The sequence below is a fragment of the Euprymna scolopes genome, chromosome 25, assembly GCF_053919585.1.
Source record: "Euprymna scolopes isolate OS-2025 chromosome 25, ASM5391958v1, whole genome shotgun sequence".
Taxonomy (NCBI): Eukaryota; Metazoa; Mollusca; class Cephalopoda; order Sepiida; family Sepiolidae; genus Euprymna; species Euprymna scolopes.
In genome coordinates, this window is record NC_136506.1 from 107411253 (window position 1) to 107425951 (window position 14699).

General features: G+C 34.9%; 1 protein-coding gene across 1 annotated transcript in view; it reads left to right on the plus strand.

The window, feature by feature from the left end:
- LOC145247558 (aly/REF export factor 2-like) overlaps positions 1–3930 on the plus strand; it is a 36810-nt gene extending 32880 nt beyond the window's left edge. The window contains exon 6 of the mRNA XM_080109403.1: positions 3193–3930. Coding sequence (XP_079965529.1) covers positions 3193–3207 — 15 coding nt within the window. The 3' untranslated portion in view covers positions 3208–3930. The remainder of the gene's footprint in view (positions 1–3192) is intronic.
- Positions 3931–14699: the final 10769 nt, after the last annotated feature.

Below are 14699 nucleotides of genomic sequence, written 5' to 3' on the forward strand. Positions count from 1 at the left end.
ATCCCCGAGTGGCTTCCAGGCCTTGATTAAGTGTTGTCTACCATGTAAAAAAAAATAAAATAGCCGTAGTAGCCCACGCAACTTGTGATGTTACAGGCTTTCAAAATAACACGTTTTATACATACGTTGAGATCGTGAGGCATGAATGACTTTGCAAAAAATGTCAAAACTAAAACTGACCCCTCCTTGCAAAAAAAAAAAAAAAAAATGGCCTAGTTGACGAGCAAAGAACTTATATTAGGGACCAATTTTTCGATATTTGCTGTCTGAGATCGATCTTTCTAACAATACCAATTTTGTCAGTGTGGCGTGTGTCAAAAGTCTTTGCGAGACATACAAACACACAAACAAGTTTCATTTTCTATAATAGACTAGTGGGGGTGCCTGGGTGTTTGTAGACCTTTTTAAAAATAAAAAAGGTGGAAGCCATAGCGCGAAGGAGGAAAAGAAGGTGAAAGAGAGTTGGTAATTAACTTTTGCCCAAGTGGAGGAGACAAAGTAAAAAAAACGAAAAAGATAAGAGAGAGAAAGGTTTTTCTCGCTAACCATTACGCAACAGCGGATAGCAAAATGAATGAGTTGGTAATTAAGTTAAGAATTATGTCTTGCTGGAGACCAGTTAAGCTTCCCGCTTTCTGCCCTATTTGTTTCCCCACGATGTTGAGGAAAACCAGCTCCACCCAAAAAGAGGGAACTCTGGCAGTGTCCAAATAAATGGCAATTGTCTGATATGAAGGGTTTACCCCACATAGATCAAACCTAATTGCCTTCAAAACGTCCCCGCTAGGAAGGCCAGGCAGATGCCTTTGCTTTGATCAGTTTCGCTTTATTAATATGAGAAAGATAAAGAACACTTGAGATGAGCAAAGTTTTTAAAACTCAATCAAAATAAAAATAGACGATGGCTGTCTGCAAATTGGAGATATTACGATCTAAGAAGTATAAGAAAATTTTTCCATAATTGTAACTGACGCAAGAACCCCGACGAAAAAAGAAAAAAAAAGCCTTTCGCGGACATACACAACTGCGTGCGGCCATTTTGCCTTTTATATCATAAATAATTATAGATGATAAATACAAAATCTGCGTTAATCAAAATATATTAACCATATTTTACAACTGGACAATGCCAGGCGGCCTGCTATTGTTTGATAAAAAGTAAAATTTTTATGTCCAAGGGAGATAATTAGTCATGGTTATCTCCCTTTAATTATCATAAGCTAAATAAAAGGAAATATTAAGATAGTTTTAATTTGATTATATCTGACAATTATTTTTTTACTTTTTCTTCTCCCCCCCCCCCCAGTTTATAAATGGTACTAAATAGTTAAAAAAAAATTTTATTTTATTTATTTTTTTTTTTTTTTATCCAGAAAGAAAATATATTAAACACTAATGGCTGAACCTACACACCCTAAAACACTTTCACAAAATAAGTATATGTGTACACAGTATATATATATATATACATACATATCAGATAAAACATAAAAATAATACACAAAGTAACAATATTTTCTCAGTCTTGTTATCTGTTTGAGAGATTTTTTTGTTCTATCTGATTTGCAGCCATGTTAGATCTTACACTTTTGTTTTATTTAGAAATTGGTGGTGGTAGATCTCCCGAAATTTTTAAAAGTTGTTCCACTATCCTGAATATTTTAATATTTCACAAATCATATTTACTGATGTGCAAAGATTTTTGCTCAAATATAATTTTTTTTTTTTTTTTTCTCTGCATTGGTATCTGCCTTTATAAATATCTACATGCATATATAAGTAAAACAGATGTAAGTGTCCATCTGTAAATATTTAACCAATAAACTCTTAAACTACTGATCATATAACACTAAAATTAATAGCAAATACGAATTGTATGCCAATCATGGTTTATAACGAGTAAAATCCTTGTATGGATAAATAACACGTACAGACATATCAGCAAGTTGAAATGCAAACTTTTCACTTCAATTTGCACTATAATATTGAACAGAGAATTGGCTTTGTAATAATAAATATGAAATCTGCATGAATTAAAATATATTTTACGACCCGGCAAATGTATATTTTTTTTATTGGAATCCTTTGAGATGAGTAATTTATTTATTTGCGGACTGTTACCCTCCTCTTCATAGGTTTTTTTTTTTTTTTTTTTTATCACGTCTGACCTTCTTCAGGTGGTTAACTGCGACAAGATAGGAATGTTGAGTCATGACTTTCAGCAGCAGTTAGCACACACGGTTGATGGTGGCGCTACCATTCTCCATGCATGCTTTTTTTTTTTTTTTTTTTTTTTTTTAACATGAATCCGTGTTTATGGGGATGGCTGACCAGCTTCTTTCACACTGCCCTCTTAACTGTATCCTCAGTAATTACTGCCTTCCATGTTTTCTCCCCACATTTTGGCAAACTAATTCTCTAACCTGCTTTGGGTAGGATTGAAACTGCTATCACCTGGAACTGTAGAGACTCAGTGCCTCTATCCACTGTGCCACAGACCCTGTGGATAGAGGGGTTGAATTTCTATGGTTCCAGGCGAGAATTGTCTGAAGATAGCAATCCTACCCAAAAGAGGTCAGAGGATTAGTTGGCCAAAAAATGTGGTGAGACGACTATGAAGATGAGGATAAGTCTGCAAATAAACTGTCAAACATATGCTTTAATTTGTGTTAAATATCGAACTTGTCTGTCGTAATTGGAATTCGATCTTGTGAATCCGTCTGATCTGTAATATGCAATTTCAATTTAAAAAAAAAATTTTTTGTTGGTTTTATTAATAGATTAGCAAGCAAAGCTGAAATTTTTATTTTCGTTTTCCCTAATAGTTAAGCTTTAAGAATGAACAAAAAGAAAAATTTCATATTTAAAAGAATATAAATTTGAATTAAAAAAATAAATTTTGTTTTTTTATTTTCGTTTTCCCTAATAGTTAAGCTTTAAGAATGAACAAAAAGAAAAATTTCATATTTAAAAGAATATAAATTTGAATTAAAAAAATAAATTTTTTTTTCCAGTTTGCTGACATATTTTCACTTTATGAATTGAAAACATTAGATTTCTTTTTTTCTTTTCAATTTCCCTTATTGAAATAAATGTATATTATGCCTATGTTAGATCTTTATTTTGCCAGTGTTATTTTTAATAATACAAAAGTGTGATTGAAATTATTGATGTGCAAATTTTCTTTTGTAGATGGATACCAACTGAATCGACTGATTTGTATTAATGTGGAGTGCAGTATTTTTCCTGCTTTCCAAGAAAAAAAAAAAAAAATGGGTGTTCCGATCGCAGCCGAGCATCATCATTTTTTTATGTCCAGATTCTCCCAACTACAGCATTAACTGGCTGATCTCATCATCATGACTTTCTGCAGCAGTTAGCACACGCGGTTGATGGTGGCGTTACCATTCTCCACGCAACACGGTTTTTTTTTTTCTTTCTTGTAACACGGATCCGTGTTTATCGGGCTGGCTGGCCAGCTTCTTTCACACTGGCCTCTTCACAGCATACACAACATTCATAAAAAAAAAACTGGAACAAATATTGCAGCTGCTGGACATGTATATATATATATCTATAATTATTTGGCCACAAACATCACCATCACCCTCTTCCATAGTTTGAGAAAAACTGCTGGTGACAATAGAGTAGTCTTTTTAGCAGCAGGGTCTCATGAAATTTCATAAAGTTTTTCTTTTTTTTCCTCTTCATATACATTATTCATTTTTACCCTCCCGCCATCTTTATTTGATTTTTACCCAAGAGATATTAAACTTGATGAAACTAGTTGAGAAGTTTCTCTTCATCTTGACACTAAACTTTATAGCTTTAATGAAGAGCTATTTTTATTAGAAATGTAGTGTTTTCTTGTTCCCCCTCCCCCCCACACACACAAATTTTATTGGCAACATTAAAGATTTTAAAAGAAAATATTGGAAATTAGTTTTTAACAATTTATTTTAGTTAAACCGATTCATGCACGTTATGTATTTGCATTAAAAACAATATGAGCGTGCAAAGTTATCATTACTAGTCATCTGTTACATGTTTTCTTCTGGAAGTAAACTCCATATTGATGCCCTCCACTAACCCAACCACATGCTAACACTTAACATACTTATATTTAACTGTCATTACCCGGAACAAACATTCTACATAATTGCTACCCCCCTTCTCTCTCTCTTTTTCCTCTTCTCCACCCCTTTTTTCTTCACTCGGTCCATTCCTCTCTCTAGACATACACACACTCAAATTATGTGTGTAGTGGAAATAACTATTTAAAAAAAAAATCAGTTACTTTTTTTGATAACATTAAATGATATATATATATATATATATATAATCTTATACATCCAGGGTAACACTGATTAAAATCACTAACTTTATGGATGTGAATTTTTCAAGTTTTAGCTGGACATTGTCATTTGCCTTTTTTTGTTAAATGATTGTTTTTAACATAAATACATCATGCATAAGCAGGGAAACCAAAATGATTATTTTGCACTAAATTCCCAACCATATTTCCATTAAAATTATTTCATATTGCCAATCATAACATTTGCTTTTTGTCATCCTCATCTGGATTAGGGGCCACTTCTTTTCTGTCTTTTGATATTCTGACTTGTGAATCGTGAAAAGCAAATGTGTCCAATTTAAAAAAAGATAAAAAGTACAATTTCAGATTTGCAATAGAATGTTTACATTACAAAATTCAATGTTGAAACTGACTTTCCGGCATGTAAACGAGTTGTCTTTCCTTTCGAATTATTTGAATTCATCGGACTACTCATCTCATCTCGATGAACCCAAATAATACGAAAAAAAAAAAAACAATCGAAAATTCAGAAATTCTTTCCGTTTGTTTTAATTTTCAAACGTCGATACAGATATGTTGGTGAAACATATCAGAAATCCTCAAGTGTTTTTGACATATTTATATTGTGAATGGGACCCCCCCCCTCCTCATGGTTTCTAAAACAACATCAGGATGTTTTTAGACTCAGCAAATTTTATTTTTGTTTGTAATGGAATGATGTCACCCTGCTGACTCTGTTAATATTTTTTACATTCTGTCATTCAAAAAGCTGACAATTTATTGGACACATGCCAAGAATAGAATTGTTTATTTGGAATTCGACTTAATTTAAAAAAATGAAAGAAAAAAAAATACAAATCTTTATGATGTACTCATCCACCACTGGAGAAAAATGTCATGTTCCAAAAATTATTTAAATTAAGTAGGACTTTTTTTTTTTTTTTTTTTTTTTTTAAATTCAAGGGAAACAACTAAATTTGACTACCGAGATTTTTTGTATGCAAAATGATTAAAACTTTTTAATTGCTAAAAATTGTAAAATTTTTTTTTTTTTTTTTATTATTTTTTAACTACTTGATCAACATACCTGATTTTTGGAACATGACATCTAGGATTTTTCTGTATTTTCATTTTTTTTTTTTAAGTTGAATTCTAAATAAGTACCCAATCCGTTTACATTTTTTTTTTTTTTTAGTTTGATCATCTGTCAGTCAAGAGAAATTTGCGATCCATTTAAAATTCTAGGACCAAATATAAATTTAGTAAACAAAACTAGTTATTGATTCACAAACTCTAACTATTAGCAAGGTTTCTTTTTTAAATATTTTGCCCTTTGGTGCTGTTTTGTAGAGCTTCTCAAGAATTTTCAAGTATTTTTGAAAAACAAATCCAGCATTTTTTTTTTAAGTCTCTTCTAGATCTTTTTGTATTTTAATTTTTAAATATTTTATATACTCTCCTTCCCTCCAATCTGATTTTTAATCTTGTCTCCCTGTTTACCTATCCCTCTCCAAGCAGTTCCTCAATCTTTGCAGTCTGCGTTTGTGGCCTTAGATTATTTCACTTTGTTTAAAAAAAATAAATACCAAAAACTGAAATTACCAAATGGTTTCACTTCCTTTTTTTTTTTACTTTTCTTCATTAATCATTTTAATAAAAAAAAAAAAAAAAAGTGTCAACCGGGATCAGTTTGCTCTTAGTTCAAAATTGCTAACTCCTCTAAAACTGAGGCAGTGTTGTTCATTTAAATGTTTGCTATGCCTTTCTTAAATCCCAATTTACTATTCCATCAGTAAGACTCGCCCTCTACGTCGTATTCTGCCGTCCCTTTCCTTTTTGACCTTTTTAAACCATCTCTTTCAGATATTGCCTAAGATAAAACATGGCTTGTGTTTTTCATTTTCATGAAAAAATTTTTTTTTTTTTCTTTGCAAACTATTTATTTTTAGGTACATAGACGTGTGTGTATTATTCAAAGCGAAAGTTTTAGTATTTACAGATTTAATCCTATCTTGAAAAAAAAAAAAAAAAATCTTGAATATTTGAGATAGAGCATCAACATATCGGTGGAGGTTGGGGTTTTTAGCTGATGCAAATGAACATTTACAAAATTGTTCAAAACAGAAAATACAACATACAAAAGATTGTTTCCTTATTCCATGGATAAGGAGATAAACTAGTATTTTAGATAGAATTCACCCGTCGGGTTTGTTGAGTTGGTTCCAAGTGAATTTGTCGCATCATGAATTAAGGCAGTCCATCTAGGTCCGTTTCCTGCATGCTCCTCATCATATCTTAGCTATTTGCAATTCTATCACCGCACACCAGACGTACGACTATAAAGCAAGTTGGCAGCAAGATGTCTGTTTGCATTAGATTTGAACTTCTGCATGTCAGAAAATAGACATAAAGACCTGGTCAGAAATAGGTTAGTTTAGAAGTAAATTGTCTTAAAGCCATCCAACACATGCCAACATGTAAAATTATTGGGAAATCGATAATGACCTCTTGCTGCCCAACTACCCACTTATGTTGCTCCACTAAAAATCTGACAATATACTTTTTTTTTTTATTTTGCAGTGAATAAAAGTTAAAACAAAAAATGTAACTTCTATTTGACAGTTTAACGGTTTCAAAATTACTTTCGAATTGTAAAAATATGCCAACCGTTTTAATTTATTATTAACTAGCGGGGGGTACCCGGCGATGCCCGGGTGTCTTGAGGTAAATCGAAACTCCAGGGAGGGGGGTTAAATAATAATTAAAAAAAAAAAAAAGTTTTGGTAGGTGAGTGTATGAGGATCGAACCCGTACCCTTGAGTTGGAAATTAATGTGTGAAAAAAAAAAAAAAACGGGCGACGTTAACCATTAGGCCATCACAACATACAACTTTAAGCAGGTTTGAATTTATTTAACTATAAAAACAGGCGTGCGCAATAAAAGTTAACTCTGCTGCTTCCATTTGACCTAATTAAGAAGGTCAAATAGAAGTCACGCAAACCCAAATTTGACTGTTTCTTCCCCCAACAGATGGTGGGGAGGGGAAAGCAGCTCCCAATTGTCCAGACTGATATACAAGATTGATCAAAGCTGATTGCTTCTGGACGTTTTTCCCGGCACAATGCCGAGAAGACGTCGTTTGAGTTTAGTTTCACATATTTATACTAAAAAGCCCTATCAACACGCGAGAAGCCAAAATAGCAATAATTTTGTAAAAGTCGACGTAAATAAATCCTAGATGCGACGCGCTTTCCCAAATCGTACATATTATTTAGGACCCATATAAACAGTTGTAAGCTATCGTAACGACCTCAGAACTGTGTGCGAGAAAAGCCCTTTGAAGACATACACAAAATGGTCACACATTTTGCCTTTTATATATGTAGATATATACAGATGTAGCTCAACGCCCACTCAGTTTTGTTCCAACATGATATGTGCTCCGGTTTAACCGTAATCTAATGTAAGATGTTGATCAGCCAATCCATGCACTGCAAGGTAGCAGACACACCTTTTGGAGGAAGAAAAATCAATAAATTCAGTAAAAACACTTTCAAACGTTTTCTAACATTGTTGTCTACAAGATGAGTATCTCAAACTTGGATTAAATGTTGCCGACGCCGGAACATGTCGTTTTGCATTATCAAGAAAAAAATTTAATCGTTGCAAATAAAAATTGCGCGTTTTGTGACGAGCAGTGCATCATCACCAAGAGAGGATCGGTCAAGGATGGATGTGGCTGGAGATGTACAAGGATGAAATGCCGGCAGTGGACATCTATAAGGATGGGCATGTTTTTTCAGCATGCCAATCTGAAAATATTGACCATAATAAAATTCATTTACCTATATGGCAAGCCAAAAAATTTCATGAGAATGTGGGGTGGCGACTGGGCATACCATTGTGGACTGGAAAAGTTTCTACGTGACATACGTGTGGATTTATTTACTAAGACATGGCATGGGCCATACTGTAGAAATTGGCAAATTGCTATTTAACTGTCGGAAACATCATTGGCTGGCCACTCCAACAGCTATGACGCCGCGGTGAAGGAGAGTTTCTTTGTCACAGTCTCAAATAGGAATGTTGAAATCCTCCTTCCTATTCTAAAACAGTGTATTTCTGCCAGCGACCACAATCGTATCAAACTGCTGAAAAGCTTATAACAGTGTGGAAGGAGGAGGAGGGTTTTCTCATTTAACAGTGAACCAGTCTTCATTTCATTGACACTGGCACAAAGACGACCACGAGTCATGCGGAAGGAAGCCAAGCAATGCAAGACCAACCGGGAGCTTTTTTCACAGTTATCTTTTTGAGTTTGTGGAGACAGAAATTTTGTAATGATCTTTTCCTCTCCATCCTAAACCATATATCGGAAATCTATCTGGTTGCAAAGTTTCTTCCACATCTATCTCTTCTCACCCTACTTTGACATCATCTGATGCGACTGTAGAAAAGTTTATCTAAGCCTAGAGGAATATCCCTGCCAAAAAAGAAAACTTGTCCAGCCCCACCCTACAGGAAAAAAAAAACAAATACACGCCAAACACATTTTTTTATATTAAAACTTGTTCAAAAAAAAAAAAAAATGAGAAACAAAAATTTGGTTATCTGTTTACTTTTGTTCAATTTTATTGCCCCCCCCCCTCCCCAATACAACTTGTTTTTTTTCTTTTCCACTTTAAAAAATATTACAAAAATAAAACAAATTATTACAATAGTTCTTTTTTTTTTTTCTTTTTTGTGTTATTTTGTTACAAGAAAAGGGTTCCCTTTTCTTGTAAGTAAGAAAAACAGATAAGTAAAAATGAGATTAGGATAGACCGTGATTCGAACTTTGTAAGCAAAGTTCAGAAATGTAATGTAGAATTTTGCATTGTTCAATTTAATATAAAATAGTTGAGATATGTTTGTTTGCAAAAAAGAATTTAATTGTTCAATTCTTTTTATGAAAACTGAATTAAAATAAGGTCAGCTAGAAAATAATGAACAATGCAATTTAAATATGTGGAAAAATGGGTTACCGAAAATTCTTTGTTTGCAAAAATGGTTTGGGAACATGTGCCGAACTACGTATGTTTAGACCATGTGACTTACCCACGTGAGTGGGTCACGTTTTGACGTCATACATGACGTCATAGCAGAAAGGCAGATTCTCAATATAATTTGCTAGTTTTAGTGAAATTAGGCAGACAGTCGAGTCGGACGGAGACAGAGCTGACATGGTCAGAGGAGGGTCCCTTTGGAAGCGAATGGAAAATGTTTAACGTGTAGAAACGACTTTGAATTCCTGGATGTCATCACCATTTCGACCAGTCAAATGGAATAAAAGAACACCTCATGTATTTGTAACTGCCGTAACTGCGTGTCGTCTTTCCGCAAACTAAAGGTAATGTGTAATCATCTTATATGAACTTTGTTCTCACTCATCGTTATTAATGAACTTTGTATAACCCATCTAAGTAGTGTGTCCCCCCCTCTCCATCATAAGTAATGACTGTCCCCTCCTGTGATAAAAGAACTGATCACTCCTTCCCCCTCTCTCCTCTCTAATATGTCTTAAGAAACACCACAGAACTGTATAACTGTATCTTTCTTCTATCTCCCTCTAATCATCGTCTATCTTGTATTACATGTACCCGTTACATGTCTCCACCCTCTCTTGATATATGATCCCCAATATGAAACACCTGACTATACAATAACTTGGTTCTTCTTTTCCATTTTAAACATTTTCATTACAAAAATAAAACGGAAATTATTACAATAGGTTGTTTCTTTTTTTCTTTTCATTTTATTTTAGTTTTTTTTTTGTGTGTGTGTGCATCTGATGTTTATATTTAAACTAGCAGGGCTACCCGGCGTTGCTCGGGACCGTATAAACAATGAAAAAACAAAAGCAGATATTGAACATATGTTTTATTCTTAGGGGAGAGGAATCTTTCATCTCAAGTTTTAGCGTTAATGACAGGTTTTTTGGGGGCCCCCCTCGAAGATAACTGATCAGTTGACCAACTTCTAGTGGTCCGTTTGACGTGAAATTTCGATATTTGTCATCCGGGTGATGGGGCTTCGATATGATACCAAATTTGTCAAGTTTGGTTCCGTCTTTCAAAAGTTTTAGCGTTACAAACAAACATACATACATACACACAGACGTTTGGCTTTTATATATATAGACTAGCAGGGCTACCCGGCGTTGCTCGGGACCGTATAAACAATGAAAAAACAAAAGCAGATATTGAACATATGTTTTATTCTTAGGGGAGAGGAATCTTTCATCTCAAGTTTTAGCGTTAATGACAGGTTTTTTGGGGGCCCCCCTCGAAGATAACTGATCAGTTGACCAACTTCTAGTAGTCCGTTTGACGTGAAATTTCGATATTTGTCATCCGGGTGATGGGGCTTCGATATGATACCAAATTTGTCAAGTTTGGTTCCGTCTTTCAAAAGTTTTAGCGTTACAAACAAACATACATACATACATACATACACACCGATTTTTGCCTTTTATATATATAGAAGAAGATAGATGTTTCCTTCAGTATTTTTCTTAAGTAGCGTTTGTTACGATTTGATAATCAGCAAAAGCTGACGGTTGGTTCAAATTCTGCACATGCACTGACAATTTATAGGAAAAAGTATTTTTGGCTTATTTGTGATTTATAAATAACTAGCGGGGGTACCCGGCGTTGCCCGAGTGTTTGTTTCCGGGACGGGGGGGGGGGGAGAGTTTTAAAAAATGTTATGGTAGGTAAGTAGGAAGGATCAAACCCGGAGTCATGAGTAAAAGTAGGAAAATAAAGTGAAAAAAAAAAAAAAAACCCATCTGCAACGTTAACAGTTCGGCCACCAAGAAAAGTCCATTCCAGTTGTTTAGGAAAACAAAAAAAAAAAAAAAAACGACTACGGTAGGTCGGCGCGAACGTGAAAATATAATGTGAATTGTCCAGCACGCTAACCACTACGCCACAGAGCACTGCAGCTTAGTTTAGTGATTTTAAATAACTTCACATGAAAGAACTACGAAGCCAAACCGGTGTTCTCTTCTCAACTGTTCCTTGTGAACGATCCCCAAACGGTGTTAAGTGGTGGCAGGGGGAGGAGGAATTTATTAGAGAGAAAATATTTTACCACTTCCATTGATCTTAACCGATTTTGGCCGTGACTTCTCAGCAGAAAAAGTATAATCTAAGATTATCGAGGAATTTGAGAAATAATAAGCCTATAACACACCTCAGATATTGTTCTGCTGTTTGTGCATATTATATTTGCATGAAATATCTTGATTTTTTAATCCTATTAATGTCAAAATCATACGGGGGAAAAAATGAGTTCATTTTATTTATATAGAGATAATGTATTTTCTTGTATTTTTACGTCATTTTTAGTTTGTATTATTTACTTTCATTTGTACTTGTGACGGCATTCACTCGAGTTTGGTTGAGTTGACGCCAATTGAATTTACCACATCACAAATCAAGGCTGTCTATCCAGGTGTGTCTGCTGCTGAGTCCTCATCATATCTTAGCTATTTACAATTATATCGTTGCACACTGAAGACGTGGGGGTTGGTCATAACTTCCAAGTCAACTATAACAGTTGTGAGCCACGTCTTCAGTTGACCACTTTCCATCTTGCACTATTCCTGTGATCGTGTTGTTGCTATTGTTTATGAACCAGTTGGACAACAAAGGGCATGTCCAAACCATCGGAACCTCCCAATTAGAAATGCTTCCTTGAATTTAGGAAGCTTAGATCGTGCATGGATTCTGGCGTTTAGGATCTGGTCAGATATATGAATCCTGAGAATGTATCAAAGATATCACCAATCAAAGATTTCCAGCCTTTGAATGCTGGCTACTCGTAGGGTCCAGGTTTTGCACCCCTAAAGAAGTATCGGGCAAACAAGGGCCTTTAGGTCGTTAGCTGGATTTCTTTTTGCGATTAAAAGAAATTATTGAGCTGACAGAAAGCAGATCAAGCTCTGTTAATTCAAATTAAGATTTTTTATATACTCCTTAGATTATATATCCGATTTACAAAAGGAGTCGTCTCGGTTTTATTTGAGCGACTTTTATTTTGTAAAATTCCCGCTTTCCTGTCTTCTCGCAGTTTGTGTTTTTTGTATAAATAAAGCGAAAGTATTTGCATTTCCTTGGCCCTCTTCTGAGGGACGTCCAGAAAGCAACAAGCTTTGATCAATGTGGGAAAAACTGTCATATCAGACAACTGCTATTCATTTGGACTCTCCCCCATAAGGGGAGCTGGTTTTCCCCAACATCCTGTAACATTTTTTTTTTTTTTTTTTTACATGGTAGTCACCACTTATCAAGGCCCAGAATCCACTCAAGGATAAAAGTTATTGCGTGTCCAGTAATCAATAGGATAATATCATAGTATCATAGTAATCGTCAGTAATGGAGATTTCATAAAGTGTCTTAAGGGGGCGGTTTATCAGGAATTTGTTTATGCTGAACTTGAAGACATCCAAGTAGTAGTCAGGTGGGAAACAGGCGTGCACTTCTAAGAAAAAAAGCTTTGTTCATGGAATCTGTTTTGATTTAGGCACAGATAAAGAATTGGGAAAATTGACAGTAGTTTCAGCAAGACGGGTGTTTTTCATGAAAGATTGGCGAGGGGGGGGGAGCAGAGATTGGAGCTCAGGCGAACACTTGCCATGGAAATAATGATAAAACAAAGACAGGCTCACAACATCTCTTCTGTTGGAGATCAGAGCGTTGATGATGTAAAGATAGGAGCTTGGTTTTAGATGCATTAAAAGTAACCAGTCACCTCTTCCCCCACTGTACCACGCACTCAAAATCTGGAGAGAGAATCAGAAAGAACTTTGTCATTTATGGCCTTTGATGTGTTGCCATAGATGGTCGTGTCATCAGCGTAGATGTCAACAAATGATTTAAGTTTGTTTTTAGGAGATCATTGATGTAGATCAGGAAGAGAGTTGGGCCCTCTTAGCATCATGGTAACACATCACCTTTTCTTTCACTTTCTTGTCCGCCTTCACCACAAGGCTTCAGGTTCGAGCCTACATGTCTAACATTTTTTTTCCCCCTACAGACACATACACACACACAGACAAACACCCGGACAATGCCTGGCACCCACTCTAGTATATTATATAAATCTCACCTGTCTGTTTAAAATATATGTTTGTACGTCTACCTAAAACTTTGGACAGAGATTTTGCACGAGAGCGGTATCGTTTTGAAGCTCGACCCTTCGGATGACAAATATTGAAAAATTGGCTAAAAACATTAATTCCTTCACCCTTAACTGGACAGTTTTTTACAAGGAAGGTCGGCTTTTTTGCAAGTCATCGTATCGGATGGAATGATTTTACCAATTTCAATGTCCCAAACTTCCGGTCACGTCATGGAGTAGGGGTATGACGTCAGGTTTTCTTTCACTTTCTTTTCCGCCTTCGCGTCACGAGTTTGAGCCTGCCTGCCTACTACCACTTTTTTGCTCCAAACACCCCGGGCAACACTGGGCATCCAGGCTAGACTATAATATAAATCTCGCCTGTCTATTTAAATATATGTTTATATGTCTGCCTAAAACTTTTGACGAGATCAGTATCATCTTGAAGCTTGACTCTTCGGATGACAAATATCGAAAAATTGGCTAAAAACATTAATTCCTTCCCTCTCAACTGGGCACTTTTTACAGGGAGGGGGTCGCCATTTTCACGGATATTTTCGAAACTAGGACTAGCCTTAATTTAAACCTTTCCTACTTCCGGTCGGCGATGGACGCAACGACAAAGACGTCACTTTTTTTTTTTTTTTTTTTTTTTTTTTTTTTTTTTTTTTCTTCTCTCTCCACATTCTTCTTCGGTACAGGTTCCAGCCTGCATGCCTACTACCACTTTTTTATTTATTTATTTTTTTTATTTTTTTTGCTTAACACACACCTCGAAACACCCGGGCAACGCTGGGAACACAGACTAGTTTAAAATAAATAAAAAACAGGTAAATCTTTGATATACGAACCCATCATGAGACGAAGATGTCATATTCCAAAAATTACGTAAATTGATCAAATAGATTATTTTAAGCGAATAAAATCAATTTTTATGATGAGTAAATTGAGTTGACATATTTTAGAATTTTAAAATTAAAAGGCCGCCAACTCAATTCGACTACTGAAGTTGTTTGTATTTAAAATCAAACTTTTTTGGAAATATATAAAAATCGTAAATTTTATTTGTTTTTTTTTCTTGGTTAAAGCAATATTTGATCAATTTACTTGATGTGGTTATGTACTAAAGATTAAGACGCCAGAAGTGGACTCGATTTACTTAAATATGGCACGGAATGAAAGTCACTAAACGAAATACGAAATCATATGGAAATGCCT